A 24,044-nucleotide genomic window follows, 5' to 3' on the forward strand; every position below is an offset into this window, starting at 1 on the left:
TAAACATAATATGGCAGCAAATGACTTTGAAACCTCCCTGCTGCATGCGAGTAAGACATGGCCCGGGCATGTAGGCTCACCGGAACAAACGCGCGTCCTGTAGAGCACGTCAACGAAGAAACTCTGTGAGCTGGAAGCGCTCGTGCACTGGCCGATAGCAGCTCTAGTGCGGAGATCGATTCAGAGAGGTTTCTGTGAATGCCACGACGAATAGACCCCTGAGTCTCACGGGCTGAAATGCACACACTGATGCAGGCACAGAGTCAGGAGAGGATACAATAATGTCAAGGAACTGTTCCAGCTCCACCAGCTCAGGTAGAGTTCAGGAAAGGTCATGAGTGAGTGAGAAAGGGGTGGGGGTGGGTGGGGTGTGTAGAAAGAGTGAGGAAGTGAGAGGTATGTATATATAGAGAGAGGCATTGAGACAGAGAAACAGAGAGGATAGCAGCAAACTGTCTAGTAGCCAAGTATTTTTAAATCTGTTCCCACATGAACTAAAAACATTGCTCTCTCACAATTATTCTGACTGCAATTACACTTGGACAAAGCCTTACACTACGCATGTCACATACAAAGTGGGCCAGGCTGTTATTACAAAGTGACCTCAACGTTCTTTTTTTTCCACAGCCTTTGAAAAAAAAAACCCCAAAACAAAACAAAACAAAACAAGCCAAACACACAAACAAAAAATACCCCACATGGTCCTAGAACGGTGCCTGGGCCCCTGACGTAGGTAATTAAAAAAAAGAATTTTAGATGACTTAGCAAGGAGACGAGGGAAAAAAAAATCTATATGAAAGCATGCGCAAGTCAGTTTAAAGCTGCCTGCTTAGTGTCTTTGCTTTGAACTCAGTCTCTGGAGATTTGTGTGCTGAATACGGCAATTTCATCACCAGGCAGGCTGACAAATGAAGCGAAAGCTGTGCGCTCCCTGACGAGAGAGGCAAATGCAAAAGCAGCGCGGCGAATCATACATCACAACAAAGACATTTCCCCACGATTAGACTCTGTTTATAATCAATATTGAGTCAACACTGCCACATGTGTATGAATAATGCCAAAAGGCTCCTTTTATCCGCCCCCTGCCTGGGCGTAGTCGGCAGCTTCTGTGCCGCACCATCACAGCCCGGGGGCGGACGGGGCCACGGTAAAGACGGTCACTGATGCCTGAGTCATGCACACTTCAGTCATGTGCACGACGGTGGCACGAATGAGGAGATTTGAGCAAGTGGTGTTTCCAGCGGCATGCGCGACCTGCCAGGTGACCTGCCAGGTGACGCAAATGTCTCTCTCTCTCTCTCTCTCTCTCTCTGTCCTGAGGCTGGACTATTAAACGCAGCCTCCACTCAGATTGCTTTTGTGCAGCTCTGCTGAACAAGTGGACGACGACAGGCGAGGAGGTGCAGGTCGCTCCGACTGCATTTTAAAAGGCCTGCGCGCATCTGCTGGGAATCGGCGCCGTCCGGACGGGTACACAATTTTACAAGTCGCTGGTGCCACGCCACATTAACGCTTTATGTTCGACTTCGATTATGGCCGGCCCAGGCTGAGGGGACCCGTCACGCCCTGCCCGCACAGAGGAAGCAGTTTCCTGCCTTCACGCACGAAAAACACCCAAGACAAACACGTTGCCTGCGTTGAACAGACATGGAGAGGACTGTAGTCAGCAGTGATCCTGATGGAGGAGGACTGGCCAGATCACCAGGCTGGCTTAGGGAGAGGCGGGGTTTGGGGTAAGGCGGGGCTTAGGGTGAGGCGTGGCTTATGGAGAGGCGGGGCTTAGGCCGAGGCGACACATCCTCCGTTTTGTCTCCCTGTGCCTTAAGCTCTGCAGAAGCAGATGCCCCAGAAGGCCCATCATGAATGTTTGGCGCCACAAGTGTGAAATTAAATTCTTAGGAAGCGTAGACAATGGTTGTCTTTTGTCCTCTTATGTCCTCCCATCCCCGCATGCCTAAAATTAGCCCCTCCCTCCCATAAAAATCTCGTGCTTGATCTGAACTCCTGCAAAGCTCCAGAATGATGGTGAGATTATGAGCTGCAAACTAATTACGGCAGCTTCGAGGGGGAGCTCGGCTGAATCTGAGGCACCTGCTGCACTTGCTGGAGTCTGGAAAGCCTCTTAATTATCCAGGGTTAATGCTTTAGGACACATTGCTTCTACTCCAGATATGAAAAGCCATGGAAACCTCAGAGCGGGCGCGGGAGAAGAGAGCAGTGGGTGTGAACCCCTCCTCTGGGGCAGAATGGCTGAAGAGTGTTCGGGAAAGGAAGTCCACCCGGACATTTTTCATTTCAAGTTCAGCCTTCGTCGGCCTTCGAGCGAGAAAACTCCTGTGTATTGTACAGCGGTTCGGTTTTTGATGTTCATACTTTTGTAGCAGACATCACAAGGACAGGCCTCGCTGGTGAACCCCGCAGATGGAAATGTGATTCGACAGGTCCGTCCTCCGCGTCCCTTTTTATCCACAGCGGCTGACGAGACCGGGTCACGCTGGGACAGCGGCCATTCACTGCTGAGTGCGACGAGGCTGGAAGCGACAGGGTTAGGGCTTCCAGAGTGATTCCGTTCCCACTACCTGCTCGGGAAAACTCGAAACAGCAATCCCGAGCTGCGGCGGACGGAAAGCCATCAAGCGCGGGCTTAAGGTAGAGAGCCGTCTTGGGAGAGGCGCGGGGTCGGATCCGATCGGCAGGAGCCAGAGTTTCGGTGAGGGGGGCGGGAGGGAGTCGATTCCTCCCTTTATGTGGCACTAATTTCGCAGCGGCAGGCGCGCGGCTCTCTGCTACGCCGCTTCCTCCATCCCGCACCTCGCATCTGGTCGCCCAAGCTGTTGGTGTGGGCATCTGCAGCAGGCGTGCTTGCCGAGCCGTTGTGCCCACCTCGCTCTCAACAGCATGTGGTGCGCCACAAAATAATAACCATTTTCTAAACAATTACAGGCAAAACGTCCCCCCAGAGGGAGGATGGGCTGATAATTGGGAATGAAAAGAGGCCCTGAGCTGTGGCTAACCCACCCAGGCTAGCGGACCAGCCTGGCTGTCGCCTTTGAGCCGCCCACCATCGGGGCAGTGTGGTGGGGAGGGTGTGCAGCGATACGCTAGGCCAGACCCCCCCCACATCCCCCGATCGCCCGCTGAAATGGCATCCGCTCGATTACGGCATTAGCAACAAGCATTTTGACATCTGTCTTCATTATTATCAATGAGCGGAGGCGACTGAGGAGCGGGTGCGCTCCATTAGCTCGGCCGGTCGCGTGGCTGCGCGGCTGATGTCTCACGTTAGATGGATCCCAACACGAGCTAACAGGATGGGACGGAAAAGGATGGGCTCACTGTTTTTTTTTTCTTTTTCTGCCTCGGCCAAGGTAAATCGGTAAAGAGAGAGAGCAACTGAATCTAAATAAGAAAGCTTATTGCAATCTGTATAATTACCACAGGGTAATGAAATAACTCACCAGCCTTGCCGCCTGCACTTAACAGAAATCGATGTGTGTTTGAGAGTTTATTAGAGCACTGAGGATGGGGGAGGGGCGGCCACCAATAGCACAACCTGTGTTAGCGGCTAATTGAGGAAGGAGTGGGGTTAAACATTGGGCTCTGGCCCACGCCCCAGCCCCAAACGCGGCTAGGCCGGCCAGCGTCCGTTGCCTCGATGTGCAAGCTCTGTTGAACGGAGGAGTTTAGGCAAATATCGGTTCCCTAGTGGTTGTGAACGCCACATCTCTTCCATCAACCCTGAAAGAGCAGCCCATCTGAAAAGCTGCAACTGGATGGCCTGCACAAGCCGGGGAAATTTCCAGGGCAAGTAGCAGGGTGAAATCAGGCACCTGCCAGTGTGACAATTCCAACTTTTCCACTTTTCAGCACTTTTCTCCGAACCTCATTCCCTGAATCCACAGTTGGGACTGATGGCCCTTAAAAGGCCCGAGTAATGGAAAGACAAACCAGCTATCCTTGTACGAGGTCACCTATCCAGGCAATATTAGGCACACGGATGAGCGTGTGCTGGACAAAGTGGCCATGTGGGTGCCAGGCAGGACTGGCGGCCGGCTATAGTAGGCTGCAGTAGCTGTCAGGCACACCTTTCCCAGGTGTCTGAATCGGCTTGTGTGGAGGGGGAGGAGGAAGGAGCAGAGAGGGGAGGAGCTCTTTAATTTATCTGTCTTCCTGGCTCACCTGGAGTGATGAGGAGGCGCCAGTCAGGCAGGCTGCTATTTTATAGCCTGTTAAGCACCAACGCTGTAACGGCCAACATTCCAATTTTAGGGAACAGGGAGCATTAGTGTTGGGCTCAAGGTTCGGCCAGGGCGTGGACAGAGAAGGGACAGGTGGAGAGACAGAGAGAGAGAGGGAGGGAGAGAGGAGAGAGGGAGTGGGTGAACAGGAGAGAGAGAGAGAGAGAGAGAAAGAGGCTGGGAAGATGCAGGATCTGGAGACTACACGGACTGCTGAGCTAGTGGCAGCTTCCAACATCCGTCCCCTTCGGACAGAGCAGGAAAGGGCATTGACATTCACTCAGGCCATGTGTGACTGTCTCACACACACACACACACACACACACACACACACACACACACACACACACGCCTTCTCCCTCTGCTAAACTCTGTAGTCCTGGAGTGCCAACGTCTCCTGGGGATCCAGCAACGCACTCCCACAAGGGGGGCAGAACAAAACTCCAGAAAGAGGCAGGAGCGAAGGACCTGCCGTGTGGGCGACCTCACCTCCGCTAATTCCAGCCCAGCCAGAGAAGACAGCACTCGGTGAGAGCGATCGCTAAAGGTTAAGGTCAAAGCATTTATTTGCGTTCCACCGTAAACAGGTCTGAGGAAGACGGATAGGGCAGGGTTATTATCCCGGAGCGCACGCCACTGATTGATCGCCCAGCGCTCACTCGGTGAGCGGGAAGCGCGGCCCGGAGTGCCAGCCGTCACGTCGTGCTGCACCCGCGCCTGTGGCAGGCTGGGAGCAGCCTCCACCAGGACGTAGGGTGCTTCATTCATCACTACGGGCGACTGACCCGAACGCCTGTCACAGGCTGTCCACCGCACGTCCGGTATCTGACGGCGCCGCTTGTGAAGGTCGCCCAGGTCACGGGAGGTGGGTCAGGAGGGCCGAGAGCGTGCTGGAAGCTGAAAGCGTTCCCCATGGAGACCCTTCGCTCTCTCCTTCCCCCTTACCCAGCCATGCGGTGGGGGGTGGGGTGAAGAGACGGGGGGGGGGGGGGGTTCATCCTGATGAGTCACCCTAACCCCTGCAACCGGCCCGCCGCAATTAGTCTGCGCTAAGCTCCTGCCACTTACCCAGCTGAGCATATGGAACAAGATAAGCCTGCAAGACGAGGGCGTGCATTCAGATTCTAGTGAACACTGTGAACTGTTGCACTGTTGACATGGAAGACATAGAGATAGAAGGGGGGGGGGAGGATAGAGAGAGCAAGAAAGAGAGTGAGGGAAATAGAGTGAGAGAGAGAGAGAAAGAAAGAGATTTCCTGATTCACCACCTTTCAGTTGAATGTTGTTAGGAGTCCCTTCTCCCGACGTTGCCGTTAGCAGAAGTGTGTATGATGGCTGCAGAAGCCTCGCTGCGCGCATGGAGGTGATGGGGAACACACTCCTGACCGTCTCTACTCCCTTATTAAAGCTGCCAGCAGCGAAACGCTCAACCACAAGTCTCTTTAGGAGCTTTAAAAAGAGATTTCATCAATGCCCATAAAACGGTCCAAATTAAAAAGGGTGATGGCAAAGTAAAACAAAGAGTCTTAGGACACCACCCCAAACTGCAGCAGAAGACCCAGCCCTGTCTCTGAAGAGCACAGTCGCTCTGAGAGGTGGCACGGCCCAGTGTGCAAGTGTGTGTGTGCCTTGCTACAGAGAACACCTCCGTATGCCTGTGCTACATCATGCCAGGCAAGCGGAGCTCCACCCCCCCCCAAGGGACACCCTCCTGCTGGCTGTCCCTTGCCCATCTGCTCGAAAAATCAACATGGGAAGATCAGCCCCGTCCACGGAGAGCAGCAAAATCCCTCCTGCTGTGTGTGTGTGTGTGTGTGTGTGTGTGTGTGTGCGTGGTGGGTGTGGGTGTGACTGGAACCTGGAGCGCGGGTGCGTTTGCGTGAGTGTCAAAAAGAGAGCGAGGCAGAGAGAGAGAGAGGGAGAGAGAGAGAGAGAGAGAGAGAGAGAGCAGGGGTGTGCAGAGCCGGGCCAGGCTGGTGCAGGGGCCCAGGGTCTACCTGTGATGATGGTGGCTCCCTGCATGGGGGGAAGATTAATGCTGCCTCTCTGGAGCAAAGGTAACATCCAGAGCTTAATAAGGTACAAACAATTGCTTCCATTTTGTTTGCTACCAGGGGAAAACTAAAATTGTGCTGCTGAGGTGTATTTTTTATTTTCAGTGTGGTTTTGGCAGGGTTGGGATTTGGGGCTGCTGTGTGCGAGCACGTGTGTGTGTGTATGTGTGTGTGTGTGTGTGTGTGTGTGTGTGTGTCACATGAAAAGGTCTTATAATACTAGTGCACTCATCCATCCATTGAGAAGGTAGCTGTATGTATGAAAGGAGAGAGAAACATAACCACAGCACTCAGCAGAGAGGTACCAGTCCAAAGCCAAACTCCTGCCATGATTTGGTCTCACCCATTCCACCCACCCGCCTGGGCGAGGCAGGGGGGGTAGGAACCGAAAGCTGGGGAGGGGAGGGGCTCTTACCTCGACGCCCTGCACTTTCAGCTTCATGTGATCCTCTCGCGTGGTCTTTCCATCTTTCCTCTTCTTCCAACAGTAGCCGTCCTTCCTGTACTTCACCTTTTTTCTGTTGTACAGGATCATAGACCCATTCTGTGGCCTAGATCCCAGTGAGAAGGACGCGGGGGGGCGTCAGGAGGGGGCGAGGAGAAGGAGGGAAAAAAAGAAGAAGAAGAGGAAATATTTAGTTAAAGTCAGAGCTGCAGGACTTGGCGTGGGAGCAGCACAAAGAGGCCATCGCATGCCCTAACGGAATCAGTAACGCTCCAGCACCTAAATCGACACGGCCATTTTTACAGACGGGGGGTTTTGGAGGTTTTTTTTATTTTTTTTTTTTGCATTGGCATGCACAGTTTGACAATGAACAAAGCAACCTTCAGCATAAATTTGCAGCAGTGGGTCCCATCTGCTGAGAGAGGAGCCCTGGATGTGGGGTCCTTGCTGGGTGAAATCACAGAGACAGAGCAGGCGACGCAAGCGTGAGGGGCTGAAGCCTTTTCTGTTGCTCCACGTTCTGTGAGGAGTGCTGAAGAATGTTCCCCAGGGAGAGAGAGATCTCCCTCGCCATTTCATGCATAATTCATTTGAACTTTACTTTCTCCTTTGCCTGGTGGCTGATAACACTGTCGGCCGAGACTGTGAAAAGCTGCTGTCAGCTTCCACATTAGCAGGAACCGTAAAGGCACGTGTGTTAAGCGCTGGCTAATAATTACAAAGGGTGAAAGTTGCACAGGCATACCAATGATGTGTGCGACATGCATACTCTTACATAAAGACGCATGCACACACACACACACACACACAAACACACACACACACACACACACGTATCCACAGAGATATTCATGCATGCAGGCGCGGACATGCGCACACACACACGCACACACACGCATAGCAGTGCTACAGCTGGCTGGTTCTGGCCGAGTCCCAGGAGGAAGCAGGCTCGCTGGCAGCCATCAGTGCCTCTGAGCCAAGACCAGCAGGGTCTCAACTTACACTGGCAGCAATGGAAACATGGCCACCTTCTACATGACACAGCCCACACACTCATTCCCTAACACACACACGCACACACACACACGGATATATACAGCCCCGTGAGTACCGTAAGCAGTCGCTCACTCTGAAACAAAGCCCACTGTGGGTCTGGTGTTGTCTTTGTGGTTATTTTATCATTTCCGTCCCTCGGTTTTAACCACCGCGCTGCATGCATCATTTTCGAGCGCAGCTCGAGAGGCGTCTGACACTTGTTTATTTTTGTGATTGCTCATCAATCACTGGACAGAACGAGTCTCGGGGGGTGATCCAGAACAGGAGGCGGTGTCCCACCAGCGCGCAGCTCTGGCCCAAAACCGCCTCTTTTAATTAGAGATGCCACTCAAATGATGCCATCCTCCATTCTGCCTCTCACTGGGGCTTCACCCTTTGTGCCAAAGCACCGGGACTCTGTGCACTGTGTCCTCCACCTCTCCTACTGCCCATCCCTGTTCTCTCATTCCTCCATTCTGTGCATCCATCAGCTCCACTTCGCTCCCTTCCTCTCCCTTCCTCTCCCTCCCTCTCTCTCTCTCTTTCTGAATCATGTTATCATTGCTCTTATTTGGTGTCTGAGCAGTCCAGATTTTCCTAGCTCAGGAGTCTTTCTTGGGATCAAAATTCTTCTTTTTCCCTCTTAAGGTTTCCTACCTGTCCCTGAGAGGGGTGGGGGTGGGGTGTGTGTGTGGGGGTCCTTACCAGTGCTCCCAATGACCTTCAATGGCTAATGTAAAACAAACTAAACAGATAAAGCTGAATTCATTCATTCATTAAACTCACTCTCAGACGTAAGACACGCTGTACGTCCTCAGTTATGAGCACACCTCGCTTCACCACGACTGGCCACAGCATGAACGGTGCAATGGAGAATAACAGAACTGAGCGCAAAAACACTGTCCCGGCAGAAAAGATAAAAAAAGATGACTGATAAAAAAACTATTTTTATGACAGTCAAAGAAAGTGTCATTCAGATAATAAATCTCATTTAGGTTTGGACTGTGGGCTGGTAGAATGACTAAATGAATCCACACCCTCTCCAGACGATGCTGTTTGGTCTCACACTCAGTGTCTTTTCTGACACTTTATTATGAAAATAAATTTTTTGTTTGCAATACAAATAGTTTCATTATCAATCGATATCAATCTAAAAAATGAGCAAGTTTACTTGCAATGATTTATTGTTTCTTTTGCAGTGTCAACAGATTTGCTCTCAATGCTATTATTTTTGATCACATAATAAAGGAACAAATTTCATTCCATATTAAAGCAGCTCTTTCCATTAGACACCTCGTACGGCTGAGAGCCATCGCAAAGAGGTGTGAGGCTGGTGGAATAGAGGTGCCGCCACCAGGTCGAAGGGTCACACCCCCGTTCGCCTGCGATGAGCTTCTATTTGCTTTCTCCTCGAGAGACCGTGTGTGTCGTTAGCGGCGCTCGGCTGAGAGCAGGTGTGCGGGCTTCTGGGAGGTCTGTCTACGGGGAGGGCCGTCATAACTCAGCCTCTGTCTCTGTATACATAAGCCATTCAATTAGACTTATCAGAACGTTGCATATTTATACATGCTGGGTGAAATGTTAACTGCGCCGTTATCGCAAGGCCGGATTCTCCGAGGCCCGGACGTGACAGATTAATATGGAAATCGAGCGCGGCTCCGTAGAGGGAAGGGGGAAGATTCCTTCTCGCCGCAGTTCAACTTCACGTCAACAGCGATGATTATCAGCGCTGGCCTTCCTCCCGTGCTGGGCCTCATACAGAAGACGAGAAATCCGTCATTCAGCAGTGGAGACAGAGCGCGCGGCTTCACTTCATTCGTTTCAGATGAGTTGGGGGGGGGTTCTGTTCCAGGGCATTATAGTGAAAGAAGCCGCCACACGACGAGAAGCGTCTCTGCTTTGAATCTGCCCGTTACGTGAGGACTTTACCAACTGCTCTTGTTCTGGTTTGCCTTATAGAGACATTTTTAGAAGGATGCCTATCCCCCCCAAAAAAATAAAGCAACAAATACTCCAAAATATGACTGTACTGTATTTATGGTGACTTAACAAAAACTACAGGGAGATAAAAAAATATATATATATATCACCCTTGTGCCATATTTATTGACAGCTTTACTGTGTTGAGAATATATACTGGACTCTGCTTCCAAAATACATATTTTTTTGATATATATGACTGTCTTGGATGCAGTGATCAGAGTGTAACTGTGGTAACGTTAGAAAGAGAGACACGCAGGGCTGAGAGGGGCATCACTCTCCCCACAAAGCGCCTTGATTAATGCCACATGTGCTGTTTCTCTTTGCCTGCCTGGCTTGAAACGAGAGAGAGAGAGAGAAAGAGAGAAAGAGAGAGATGGAGGGATGAAGAGGTAGAAGAGGAGAGCAGGAAAGGCTTGTGCAGATGAAGAGGGTGAGCTGGCGGCAGACGAGGTTACTCAGGAAAGAGCGAGCACATGCCATTATCCCTTACTCATCAAGTCTGCTGGACGCCATGTTTCACACACGCACACACACATGCACACGCACACGCACACACACACGCACACGCACGCGCACGCGCGCGCGCACACGCACACGCACACGCACACACACACACATTGCTTACCAACTATATCAGCGGCTGTGACATACCAATGCCAACAGCTCACTCATTCTTCAAAGAGGAACCCACACGTCACGCCATGCCAGTCGCCCCAACACAACACTGCACGCTTCTGCTGTTACGAGACCTGTCACTTACAGCTCACGTATTGCTCACGTGTGCTCACGTGTGCTCTGTGGGTCTGGGTCTGGGTCTCTCTCTCTCTCTCTCTCTCTCTCTCTCTCTCCCCCCCACCCCCCCACTCTAGCTCTCTTAGTAGTGGTTGCCTGAGAACTGACGCCCTTCCAGCACAAAACAGATGTTCCCTGAGCGGTTATCTTGATGGGGAAAAAAAAAGGCAGAGACAATTTAAAAAGATTATAAATAACAGTGCTGCATGTAGTGTCTGTCCCTCCCAGACCTGGGGAGGGCTAAGGGGTGTGGGGTGAGGAGTGGCATGGGGAGTTGGGGGAGGGGGTGGTTGCTCAGCTTATCTCAGTAGCACCAGGCGTGCAGAAGGAGACCTCTGCATGACAAGTGTCAGCGATGGGACGGCCGATAAGCAGGCCTGCAGTCAGTTAGGGAGCGTGGGTGAGCGAGGGAGACGGAAACACGGTGGCGCTATGACATCGCCGGAACAAACGCCCGGCCGGGTCCGGAGGCCCTGCTCCTCTAACGAACACCAGACAGGGCGCTAGAACAGCTCCACTCTGTCGGCTTTAATTAAAGCTTTAGAAGGGCAGGCAAGCGTGTATGAACGAAGCAGTGAGTATGGGCTGGCCTGTGAGCGTTCGTCAGTGGTGCGGTTTGGATGGTTGTGTGGGTGTGGGTGTGGGTGTGCATGCGCACGCATGTGTGCTTGTGTGTTTATATGTCTGTCCGTGTGTTTGGTGTGTGTGTCCGTATTCTGGGTGTTCCAGATTGGCCTCATTCTCCAATCTCGCCTCTTACCCAGTTCACAACCTCCCAGTGGGAATTAAATTAATTTCTTCCTAAATGCATTAATTTCATTCATATCTTCACAAAATGGCATGTCAGGAGGCGGGCAGTGTGAAGCTATTGCACGCATGTGCATCTGAGCGATCGAAAAAGACACACAGCACCCTGTCAAGGTAACATTCTAATTGTATTCAAATCATACGTTCCTGTGTCTCTGTGTCCTTGAGATGCACATCGCATGTCCTTCCCTGCATCCTGCCAATAGGTGGTAATATCTGCTAATTTTAACGAGCACGGACAGACTGTGTTCCTCTGGCCACCAGCTCCAGATCACTGCTGGGATTATTGCAAATGAGCTCCCTCTCTGCTTTGCTTCACTGTTGAGCTTCCTGTGTTTGCCTTCCGATTTCCTGCAGTAGTTACTTATGATAATGTTCAGCAGAGAGGATACTTTGTTCTCTCAATAAAACCAGGGTGGGGGAGAACTGCCTCCTGCCTAATTTCATGTCGACTCCAAACCCACAAGAGCTTTTGTTCGAAACACTCTCTCACACAATTAAATCTCAAAACCGCAAGCGTACCCAAAACATCTCCCAACTAAAACGGGTTAGATTTTTCATTCATCTGCAGTGACATTTCTGCAGTTCCAATTACATTCTAAACATGTACATAATAGCCTATGTTTTAAAGTTTCTGGGGAATTACATAATGTGTACTTGTTATACTCAGCAGACATTAGTCTTTCCCCTCAGGATAACCGTGACTCAGTGACATCGAGAGAATCCGACGCCATAGAAAGAATGTTTATCGTCACCGCAGACAAGGAATTTCTTGTCCTTTTTTTTCCTTGTTATTCATTTATTGCATTTTTTTTCCCCCCCTATGAGCGAGTCATTTTGCCAACACCTCGTCTCCCTGAGCAGCGAGCGAGCGAGCGAGCGAGTGAGCGAGCGAGGACGCGGCGAGTGAGACAGGAGCTTATTAACCTGCAGAGAGCGTAGTCGCTCAGCTCGGCTTAATAAGAGAAGGGGCGCGTAAGAGGGAGAGACAGAAACAGAGAGAGAACACAGACACTCGCTAGTGTCTAACAGAGAGAGCAGCCTGTAGAGAGATCACACCACCCCGGCCTGCCGTCCCGGACGGCGGCTGACGGGCTGAGCTTCCCATCTACAGACCACAGTCTGCAAAACTAGCTAGACTGAAACAGAGGACAACAGTGCTATGTCAATGAGACAGCATGTTCCCGGGAGAGGGGTGGTATCCAGGCCTTGTGGCACAGTATTGATGAGGGGACAAGCTGTCCATCGCCCCTGGAGACGCTGGTGAAGGAGTGAGAGGGGGTGGTGAGACAAGGACATGCCAGCCGCCCTTTAGGGCAGGTGCCAGCTTGGGATTTATGGATCACGGATGCACTGGTCCTGCCCTCTTGCTCGGGGGGGGGACCGCCACCGTCTCCTGCTCCTCCACACCCCCCCCACCCCCCGCCAGGGCCCAGCGGAGCTATCGATCCGGCCCCGCGGACGGCCACGTGGCCAGCTATCGACTGCCTTATGATTCATCTACAATGCAATTCTGCAAGCTAAGGCAGACAAGCCAGAAAGAAAAGGCATGCGAGAAAGATCAAACAGATAAAGGAAGGAGGGAGGGAAGAGAGGGAGAACAAAGGAGACATATGAAGCACGAGGAGTGAGAGAGCAGGAGAGCAAAGGAAGGATGAACTTGCGTTAAGATGATTAGTCAGCCCTGACCAACGATGTGGTAGCAGAGAGCCTGTACAGTCACCACGGAACGAGTAGAGAGAGAGAGAGAGAGAGAGAGATAGAGAGAGAGAGAGAGAGAGAGAGAGAGAGAGAGAGAGAGAGACGCTGTGTTTGTGTCCTGGGTCGGGGGTCACATTGTGGAGCTGGCATGGAGCTGTAGCTCTCTCTGGGTGGTGGAGCGCATCAAAGAGTCTTTTGCACCTTTCGCCCGCCAATCACAGCCCAGCTCCCAGCAGCCCTACAGGAACAGCACGGGGCTAATTGGAGCCCTGGGAGCGGTGCTTGTCCAGCACTGTCTCACATTTCACACTCGTGTACACACACAAACACGCATACACACATCCACATACGCGCGTGCACAGACACGCACGCGCACACAAACAAACGCTCACGCAAACACACACACACACACAGACACACATGCACACAGACAGACTGAGCGTTGCGTAAACTGTCACACAGGTATACAACAGACCAGAAGTGCAGAGAGAGTGGAGTGTTTGTGGCCAGCCAGAGGGGTGGATGGGTGGGGTATTACATGGGAGGCAGGTGGGAGTGATCGTAGACACGAGGACGGAAAGGTGGGAGGAGTCTCACACAGTTTTTGGGGATGTGGGAGGGGTCTCAGACGAAGTGCGTCCAGCGCACACTCGCACTGACACTGCCATTCCTGCCGCCTGAGCTCCGTGCGCGGACCCGGCTCAGGGAGACCGCTCAGCTCCGTGTGTAAAAGCACACCAGAAAAACAGTGAGAGCTGCACACTTCCCCGTCCCGCCGTAATAAATAGATAATGCACAGCGACTCCTGTAGTTACTTGTCGAACACTCTATCAATAGACTACTTGCAGCAAGAAAAGAAAGGAAAAAATGCAGAAAAAAGCAGAACACCGTGTTCAGGGCCAGCTGACGGCGCGCGAGATTAGGGGAAGAAAACACAGGTTTGGCGCATGCACACGCCTCCAGGCTCCCGCGCCGGTGTCAGTCAGTGAGGAGATTCCCACACGACTTTCCCGCAGACTCACAACACGCGCTCCTCTCTGCACCGCTCGGCTGGATCCTTCCAGCGCTCCTCACAAGTGCCGCAGTCACGGAGGGATTCGCCAGACAGGGTGAATTTAACCCTCAGGTGCAGGAACGTGAGGCAGAGCGGCGTGCTCGGGAAGGGCCGAGCCCTGCAGAAGGAGCCCGGGAGCCCAGCCCAGCGCCCCCTGGTGGTCGTACCACAGGGCCTCAGTAGACAGAGAAATATGAAAAGTGGGAGAGGTAGAGAAGGGGACATCTGTGTATGTGTGTGTGTGTGTGTGTGTGTGTGTGAGCAGCAGGTGTACAGCTAGAAGGCCTCCCCGCATGGCCTTTGGCCTCCGGACAGTCACCTCTGGCCTGGGAAGGTGAGGGTTAGGACCTGCCCGTCTGTCTGGAGCTCTAGCTCTCAGGCCTAAGGAGCTGAAGGATGGTACCTGAGCGCTTTAAAATGAAATCACAGGATGCAGATTTCACCAGCCCTCGCTGACATTTAGCCCTGCGCCCAGACACGCAGGCAAAGAGCAAACCCTCCCGGCACGTCCTACTCGCCCCGAACGGGCGTGTGTTCGTCTGAGTGTGTATGTGTGCGTAATGCAAAATGCGGTTTAAGGGGGAGAAAAAAAAGACAGAGAGAGAGAGGGAAAAAGAGAGACGTAGAGAGGAGGAGAAGGAGAGACCAGCGGGCTAATGAGGGTCCAGAGAAGGCAGTAAAAATGACGTAGTGTCCTGGACACTTTAAGACCATCATTAAACTTTCCCCTCGCCAAGTTTACGAGCGCCTTTGTGCGTTGGAGGGAAGCGTGGCCGTAAAGCAGAGCTTTGGCTCATTGCGATCGATTTATTCCCTTCGTTAGTGAAGTGGCTCCGCCCCCTTACGAGATCCTCACGTGTTGGCCATAATTACGGGACCGTTCCTCTTTTATTGACGCAACCTTGCTGTTTTAATTAGGCTTTACCTGTTCGGAGAAAGATACAATGTCACATGGAAGCAGTCAATAGAGCGTCTATTTTAGGCAGCACCGCGTCTGGCTTTGTGTAGTGATCTATTTTATGGATATACGTCTTAAGGAGAGGACGTGGGCAGTGCAGGTGTCTGACTGACCACCTATGCTTCTTGAGGCCTAGACACTGGACACAGGAATGGATACAACTGCAGAAACGTACTGAAAGCAATGGTGTGTGTGTGTGTGTGTGTGTGTGTGTGTGTGTGTGTGTGTGTGTGCCTTGGGACTGAAGAGTGATGTGAAGGAAGTTGGCAGGAGTTTTCATAGTGCTTGTGCATGTGTGTGTGTGTGTGTGTGTGTGTGTGTGTGTGTGTGTGTGCATGTGTGTGTGTGTGTGTGTGCATGAGTGAAGGTGACCTCCAAGAGAGGAGAGGGCGCTTGCGTGCTGGGCCAGGGTGACAGCGGCCCACCTGTCCTGGCATGGAGCCACGCGGCCCCCATCTGCCCCCGGCAGGACGTCCTCTCCCCCAGGGCTCCCTGATCGCCACTGTCAGCCCCCGCACACGCCTGCCCACCTCTTCCCTGGCATGCCAGTGGGACGGGGTGCCTGGTTTAAGCAGCCTGGCAGAAGCAAGGAAAGTCAGAGCTTCCGAGCAGAGCAGTGGATGGGTAGAGGCCAAACTCACCCCACGTCCTAAAGAACAAAGCTGGTTCCATGTCGAACTGCTGTCATGGTTACCGTTCCCTCAATGGTCCGGTACTCTTCCCCAACCTCTTCTCAGTCTTTATTGCAACCGCCTGACCAGGTACGCCAAGCACACGAACACACACACAATGCCGAGACCCAGAGCAACGTGTGTCAACACTTCATCAGATGGCTTGATCTGTATCTCTTCCTCTCGTGCCGGCGTATCGCCGGCGCTCCCTGTGGTCCTCCTCTCGGCCTGTCTTTAGCATAACGCTTCTCTGATGCTTTCTGCCTCCGGGCCTCAAGGCTGCACCCGGAGCGGCGCTTTGACCGCCCAGGACCGTAGGGTATGCTAAGAGCGCGCGTCTCACATCTCCTCCAGCCATGGCGCCGCCGAGCCCGCCCATGTTAACCGGGCCGGCTGAACCGCACGGCTGTGCTCGCCGTCGGGAGAGAGCGAGCGTGGGGGGGGGGGGGGGGTGGTTTGATGAGAGCGCCTGCTTCTGCTTTCACTTTTTTTTTGTATGAGCTGACGTGGGAGGGAGGGAAATGGAGACATGAAGAGAGAATAAAAGAAAAACCAGAGAAGGATGGCTTCAAGAAAAATATGCAAGCCAGAAGTCTCCATGTTTTTATCTGAACATGCTAAAACAACAACAGAAAACAACAACAACAACAACAAAAGCGTGCAGTACATTGTCCCGCAACCATGTCTGGCTGGAAGTATTCCCTGCCAATTCCCAGGTCTGCGATGAAGGCGCCGATGCTGCTCCGGGCGGGAGCGAAACCCCACCTCGCAGTGCTCTGCATACATTGGTGTGCCGTGCTGTTAGTCTGGCTGACTCTCCAATAACCGTGACCATATTGCTAGCCATTCAGCGCGGGAGTCGCGGGGGGGAAGCTGATTACGTGCTCCGGTGCTCTCCGAGGAGCCGGGCTCACACAAAGCTCCTCCAGAGCGCTTGGGTTTAACCCCTCCGGATCACAGATACGCACACACACGCCTCTCCCGTAATACTCAGGGCAGTGTCTAGCACGCATGGCTTCTGCGCTCAACCCATTCCACACACAAGAGCACGTCTGCTTAGAAACCGGCAGAAGCCTGCAAAAGGACACTGATCGCCGCAACCCACCCGACCAGAGTCCAGCGGGCCCCTCTGCCCAGTGAGAAAGCGATGGTGAGGAGGAGTGTGGTGAGAGAGCGAGAGAGATACAGAGAGAAATGGAGAGACAGACAGACAGACAGAGAGAGAGAGAGAGAGAGAGAGATAGAGAGCTTAAATCCCCAAGGGGAAGCTGTCCCCTCTGGGCTGTTTGGAGAGCATTCCGCGTTCCACGCATCACTCTCCATTAGCCCGGCCACGCTCCGAGTGTCAATCTGCAGGCTGCATCCCTGGAGAAAGCACCCCGTTAGTGGTAACAGGGTCTGGCCACTGCTAATGACCACCCCAGCTATGCCTCCTTCAGAGGACGACCCTCCGCCACACGGTCAGCATCCCCTTGCTGGGCGCCGTGCACCCTCATTCTGCAGGCCCGGTGCGGGGCCCTCTCTCTGGGGGCAGGCACGGCCCCTGGAGTCCACCCCCGGCACTCGGCTCTGCCGCTATATTTTTGAGCAGCCTGCCCCTGCCTGTATTACTGATGGAGCATCTGCATGCGCTCATGTGATGTGTCCAGCCGCTGGCTGCCGGGGACCGCTAGCACGGCGTTTCTTCCCGGCGCGGCTACGGGCGCCAGCGCCCTGGCGAGGGCCGCAGCTGCTCAGGCGCCGGTGGGGGATGATGGGAGATTAAAGACTGCGGACGGGAGGCGTGTCGGGAGAGAAGGGCTCTTCTGAAGCACTTTGTTTCATCTGTCATAGAGGAGAGGAGAAGGAGCACGGGAGAAATTGAGGGTGAGCTTCACAGATGAACTCCGGGATCCGGACCCGTCAGAACGCCGCTCCGCATCCGCAGATGGAGCGGAACATTTCCTTTCCCGATCCTTCATCGCACGTGCGTTCAAACCTGTCAGACGACGGAACTACGGCACAGCCATACAAAGGGTAACGTGGGATTGATACATGGGAATAAATATGAGTGTCAGGTCCCACGATCACACAGTAAGACAGACGGCACGATGGCTGTATGAAAGAGGGCTGAGGAGAGTAGTGGCACTAAATCGAACACAGAGCAACTGTTCTTCCACACAGAGAGAAAGAGAGAGAGAAAATTAAACAGAGAGAGAGAGAGAATAAGAAAGAGAGAAGCGGGGAGGAGACAGAGAGACGCGGTCAATAAAGTCATTGTCCTTACCCTGTCAACAAAAAAGGCTGGAAAAGGCATTGAGGTAAGGACAAAGCTGGGAGAGGGAGAGAGGGAGAGAGAGAGAGGGAGAGGGAGAGAGAGAGAGAGAGGGAGAGAGAGAGAGGGAGAGAGAGAGAGAGAGAGAGAGAGAGGGAGAGAGAGAGAGAGGGAGAGAGACTGAGGGTCAGAGAAAGGGCTGCCTTCATTACTGTCAGCGCCCCTCTCTCCCTTTAGGGTACAGGTGACCCTACCACTGAGCTCCAAGCATGCACACACCAGGCTAATCATTTGCTTTTAATCACCAGGATATTCTCCCTGTCCTCTCTGTCTCTCCTTTTCTCTTTCTTTGACCCCCCCCCCCCCCCCCCCGGCCCCCCCGGCCCCCCCGGCCCCCCCGCCTGCCCTAGCCTTTGCCAAGGTCCAGCTAATTTTATTCTAATTGCCTGCACCCTCAGCCGAGACTGATCTGCCTCATTGTGCCCACCCCCTCGCCATACTTCATTCTCCCTCCTCCTGAATCTTCTCCCACTCCTTCACTCATCTCTGTCAACCACTACATCCCCTAACCTCCCACCATCTCGGGTCAGATCTCTCTCTCTCTCTCTCTCGCTCTCTCGTTTTTTCTCTCCTCTACGGGTCCTCTCCTCTCCCATCCGCTACCTGACGTCTCCCAGCCCCTTGGCTGCACCGTGACTGCGCGAGCGTTGTCAAATCTCCTCCGCTCTCCCAACTCAGCTGAGCCCTCGTTCTGGCGGACGGGCGAGCGCGGCGACAGAAGGGCGGGAGGCTCGCTCCTGCGCGCGACGCCGGCCAATGAGAAACGGTGGCCGGCTCTGATTAGGCAAAGCCGTCGCGCCGAGCCTCGTTTTGCCGAGGATGAGAGACACAATGGTGCGAGCAAAGCGTCCTTGCGGGGAGGAGCCTGTCGACCAGGCTGCTGTCCTCCCGTACCGATTCGCTGAACGTTATCAATCCACACCTGCCTCGCCTTTCAGCAATCACAAAAGCAGCGGCCGGCCGCTGACCCAGGCGCCAATCTGTCGGCTGGGTCCCCTGCCGCATCTCATTTGCATACGGCCGGCGATTCGCCGGCTCGGGAACATGCCCGGCCCACCGAGCCTTGAGAATAGCAGTCCTTTTGATCAAAAGCAATCGCAGGTGTGAAGGCATTCTGCGCCACTGAGAACATAAGCAGCCTCTGCGCGGAGGCCCTCAGCCGGGCCTGTTAAAAATAGCTGCCATCACTCAGTGACATGTCATTACTAGGCAGAGATAAAAATGAAAGCATCAATTTTAGCGTAAACTTTAAGTAAGCAAAGCGGCCTGGATATAGCGATACTCTCAGTGGAGTTCTGGCTCTGCTAATTGGAGTTTTGTAACAAGCTTCTTAGCTGATAATGGCTTAGTTTGGTCATCAACACTGTGGCATCTACAAGCCACAATTAAAAGTAGCCAATGGAAATTCAACACTGTAATCACACTTTCAGAGTCCTCCCTTTCTTCCGCGCTCTCCAATCAGAAGCCCTTGATGAATGTTCATTACACCTGAGGAAAGCCCTTCAGATAGAGCCACAGACACGGAGACTAATTACTTTTTAATTTATTGACTAATGGCTGCAGCTTTTGCAGGCTGCAGCTTTTGCAGGCTGCAGCGATTGTTCTGACTGTCATCGTGCTAGGGCTGTCTTCAGCTCTGCTTCTGATATGCCATCGGAATAATGGGTCATTACAAACAGATTAAACCCAACTGGGCATTTTTCTTCTTTTACGCGCAAGAAAAATGCACATGATGACATGATTACACTAAAAATACAGCCATAAATAAATACATCAGCCTATCAGTAGTTACGTAACACTGGGCTCAGTCTCCCTAGTGTATATAAACAGAATCCCTCGTAGTTAATAATGTACCCTTTATGGAATCCCTGGCTGTTTAATTTCACAGTTGGGTGAGGAGCCTCTGGACTACACTGACTGGCACTCAAGGTTAAGGCTCTCCCCTGGGAGACTACATCCATCTTCTCCCCACAGTCTCTAATCAGCCATGGATTCTGGAGATATCTCACTGGGTTCATGACGTTTGTGGTGTTCACTGGGAGCTCGGGCAGGCCCTGAAGACCGTGATGCAGCCCCAGACCAGGGTGCCCCCACCCACGCATATACCCCTCCACACTCCCGCCCTGAAACCCCTCACTCGGCACCTTTTCGAGCCGCTGAGGTCTGGAAACGCTCTCCCTCTTCCGGCAAGAAGGCATAAATCCGGACGGATGGCGGGAGCCCACGGAGACCGTGTCCGCTTGCTCTCGAACTCGGAGTGGCATTACGCCTCTGTTGTAAGGCGCCGGCATGAGACGGAGGTTAATTAAAACGACTAACAGATGCGCGTGCAGCTCCGACGCTCCTCAGTGGCAGGCGTGTGAGACGAGCAGCCCTCAGCCCTGCACCGCGGGCGAGGCAAACAAAACAGGTGGGCTTCGACTTCCCTCCTTCTTTCTTCCTTTCCTTCCCTCGTTGATTTTGATCTTTTTTCTAATACCCCCCTCCCGCCCTGCCCATCTGTCTGAAGGCAGAAGTCAAAGGCTGATTAACAGACTCCAGCGGGCCAGTTCTGGGGAGCAGTAAAGAGTCTCGCCCCTCGGGACACACAGAGAACGGGGAGCGAACAGCCCCCTCCTCACCTCTCTCTGGCCGCCTCCTCCTCCTCCTCCTCCTCCTCCTTCTCCTCCCCAACCCTCCCGGTTGCGCCGGCTGCTGACGTCAGTCCCTCTGTGAAGGCATGGGGGGGTTGATGGAGCTCTGCCAGGCACACGCTGTACCTGTGCTGGCAGCACGACACGCGGGTGCCGGCGCGAGAGAACCCGGCACGGCCGCCTGTTCCACCTCCGCCTGACGCCCCCCGCGCGGGGAGAGGGAGCGCGTGCTCTGGATCTCGCTCTCTCTCCCTCTCCCTCCCGTCTCTCTCCCTCTCTCTCCCATTCTATCTTTTTCGGAGTTTTTCCATCTGACTTTGTTGTCGCAGGGGTCAAAATCGATTTCATCTGTGGGCTACAAAAAGGTAAACACTATAACACTGGCACTCAACACCCAGGAGGAAAGGCACTTTATATGAGTCGCCAGCACAGTGATGGGTTCAGCAACACACCACCAGTTAAAGGGGGGAACACAACCCAGTATTACATGGAAACAAACAGGATGAATGAAGCTAAAGTGATTAGTGTAAACGTTGCCCGGATTAGGTGGACAAATCTGATGGCTCGCTGAGGTGCTGGTATCTAAGGCCGAGGGGCAGGTCACAGCCTACGTTAGTTGGCACCTCCATCCAGAGAGATCCCGCTGTACAAACTATGCAGACTGCATCTTGAAAAAAATATCAAACTGATAATGGCACCATAAAACAGATCATTTTACAGGCAGACGATCTCAGTCTTGAATGCACTTGAAAACCATTTTCAAGCTACATAAAGTTTAACATAGCGCTACATCTGCCGAACCAATAGGTTCCACACTACATGGAACTTTGAATTTAATTAAGGTATGGGAAAGCATGTAGCCCGGGGCAGGGAGGTCTTCTCCACACACACACACACACACACACACACACACACGCATACACGCACACACACACACACACACACTCTCACACTCACACACACACACACACACACACACTCACACACACACACACACACACACACACACACACACACACACACACAAGAGAATGAAAAAGAGATACTTCGAACAGGTGGGCCTGCACAGGATGTGTTTGAGCTACAACTAGCTGACCACGTGAGCACTGTGTGCCCACTCTGACTTGATAAATAACCCACATGCATACTACATTGCACTCACATGAGACACAAATCCTTTTCTCCACAATGCTAAAGAAAAGTTGCAGTCTTGAGAATAAACATGGCTACGCCATATGTCTTTCAACTTCATCTGAGATACTGCATACTGTCAAAACCCTGCAAACCACCTTACTGTGTATTCCACCAGGCTGATCCATCTGGCTTTCTAGCTAAAAAAAGAGACTTCAACGTACTACGCTTACAGAATTGGTTCTCCAATTAAAACTCTGGGTAGCCATTAAATAAAAGCCTTCAGCACAACAGGAATTCTCAACTGGGGTTTTGTTTTGTTTTTTCAGAAATAAACTTCAGAACTCTGCAAAGGAAGTAATTTCCAAGCAGATCTCTGGTCTGGCAGTGGCCGTGCTAACCGAACCTCTGGAGCGCGAGCAGAGAGCTATGCTAATGCGTGCTCATTCCAGCGCCTAGATTATTGATCCGCAAGTCTTCTTTCGTAGCTTGATTTCTGTTCTGGCCATTTGAAAGCTCACAACATAAATTCAGAGGATCAATGGTAATTGAGGACTAAAAACGATGAAGTGACTTGCTACTTTTTTGTGCAGGTGGGGACATTTTGGTCCTTGGACCTTTACAAAGTGTCAAATGATCCATGAGCAGTCAAGAACTTTTCAACAGAAGGTGTTCAATGCCACGCAAACCTTAAATTCCCTACAGCAGCCAGCAAACACACACACACACGCACACACACAAATCCATTATGTGTCACACCATTAACATGGACGAAGGACATTTTCAACATTCAAATGCCAGGGTGAAGAATAAATGTCAACCCATGCTTTGTTATGCTAAATCAATTACCCACTAGAGAGTGCACAGGAGGAGCAGGCGCACACTTAACCGCACGCCACGCTGCTCGACACGCCACGCCTCCACGTCACCGCGACACGGCGTTCCCACCACCACCCAAAAGGTCCCCAGGATGGCAAATCTACTTTAATTAGCCTGCTAATTAATTTAAGGATCAGTTTGCTGAGTCAGGTGTCAACAAGTCTGAGGTTAAGTGAAAAAGTGCAAACAAACAGAAAGTAAGTGGTGGTGGGGGCAGGATGCTGTGTAGAGGAGTGTGGAGGACCTTCAGTGCTCAGACCCTCGATGGTTAGACCTTCTGTGCTCGGACCCTCTGTGCTCTGACCCTCCGCGGTTAGAGCCTCTGTGCTTGGACCCTCCATGGTTAGACCCTCTGTGCTCAGACCCTCTGTTCTTGGACCCTCCATGGTTAGACCCTCTGTGCTCAGACCCTCTGTTCTTGGACCCTCCATGGTTAGACCCTCTGTGCTCAGACCCTCCGTGCTTGGAACCTCTGCCCAGCTCTGCCCTGCTCAAGCTCCACACCACATGGCAGGTGTTTACTGCCCTAACCGGTGTGCCCCAGGGCAGGGCTCTACCTGCTACTGACAGATAGGAACCACAGGAAGCATATGGCTTCCCTCCTCTTGCCTGAAGTGACCCCAGCTAGCTGCTCAACTCCATACATATTGTGCATAATTCAGGAAGACGGTCCTCCGCTTCTGAAACCTTTGCCCTGCCCCATCCAGCCGGCGCCCCCTGGGGGCAGCGGGAGACGCATGCCCACCTGCTCCCCTCAAAGCCCAGGACTTAGGGGCGTGGACGGAGTTCTCCACCTGTAGACCGTGGCGTGCTTTACTCCAACATGCTCCCCTTACACAAGGCGTAGCGATGATTTATCCTGGATTTGTCTTGGCTCACATTATCACATAATAAAGTTCATTCATGTCGCCCGTGGCTTGGTTTTGGAGACGGCGAGAAGTTTCCATAACAACACTGACACCCCTTTCCTAGCAACGCCATCACTCTAAACGTTCCGGGTCTATTTTGAGGGAAGCAGATACAGACAAATGAACTAGGGTGGGTAATAAAAATGTATCAGTTCAGCCCAGCATAAAAGGGGCTTGCTGATGGAGACGCAGCATTAGAGAGCTCCAGGCAAGTACTGCAGGGAACAGCAGGACAGGAGAGGATGACGGAGCTACACATACAGGAACGAAGCCGAGTCTGGACCACTTTACTTGAGGAGTGCGAGTTTTAAAGTGGCATATCGGAATAACCACACTGAGAGCAACGGAAAATCATAAGGGCCTAGCCTCAGAAAACACACAGCTCTGCTACAGAGGCTAGTGAAGCAAAGGTCGGCAGAGCTGAAGGAACCACTGGAGGAG

General features: G+C 52.6%; 1 protein-coding gene across 1 annotated transcript in view; it reads right to left on the reverse strand.

Annotated features, from left to right (window-relative positions):
- Positions 1–24,044, reverse strand: part of camta1a (calmodulin binding transcription activator 1a) — a 262,798-nt gene that overhangs the window by 106,194 nt on the left and 132,560 nt on the right. The window contains exon 5 of the mRNA XM_035522400.1: positions 6,708–6,843. Within this exon, the coding sequence (XP_035378293.1) occupies positions 6,708–6,843 (136 nt within the window). The remainder of the gene's footprint in view (positions 1–6,707; positions 6,844–24,044) is intronic.

This window comes from Electrophorus electricus, chromosome 24 (genome assembly GCF_013358815.1).
Source record: "Electrophorus electricus isolate fEleEle1 chromosome 24, fEleEle1.pri, whole genome shotgun sequence".
Lineage (NCBI taxonomy): Eukaryota > Metazoa > Chordata > Actinopteri > Gymnotiformes > Gymnotidae > Electrophorus > Electrophorus electricus.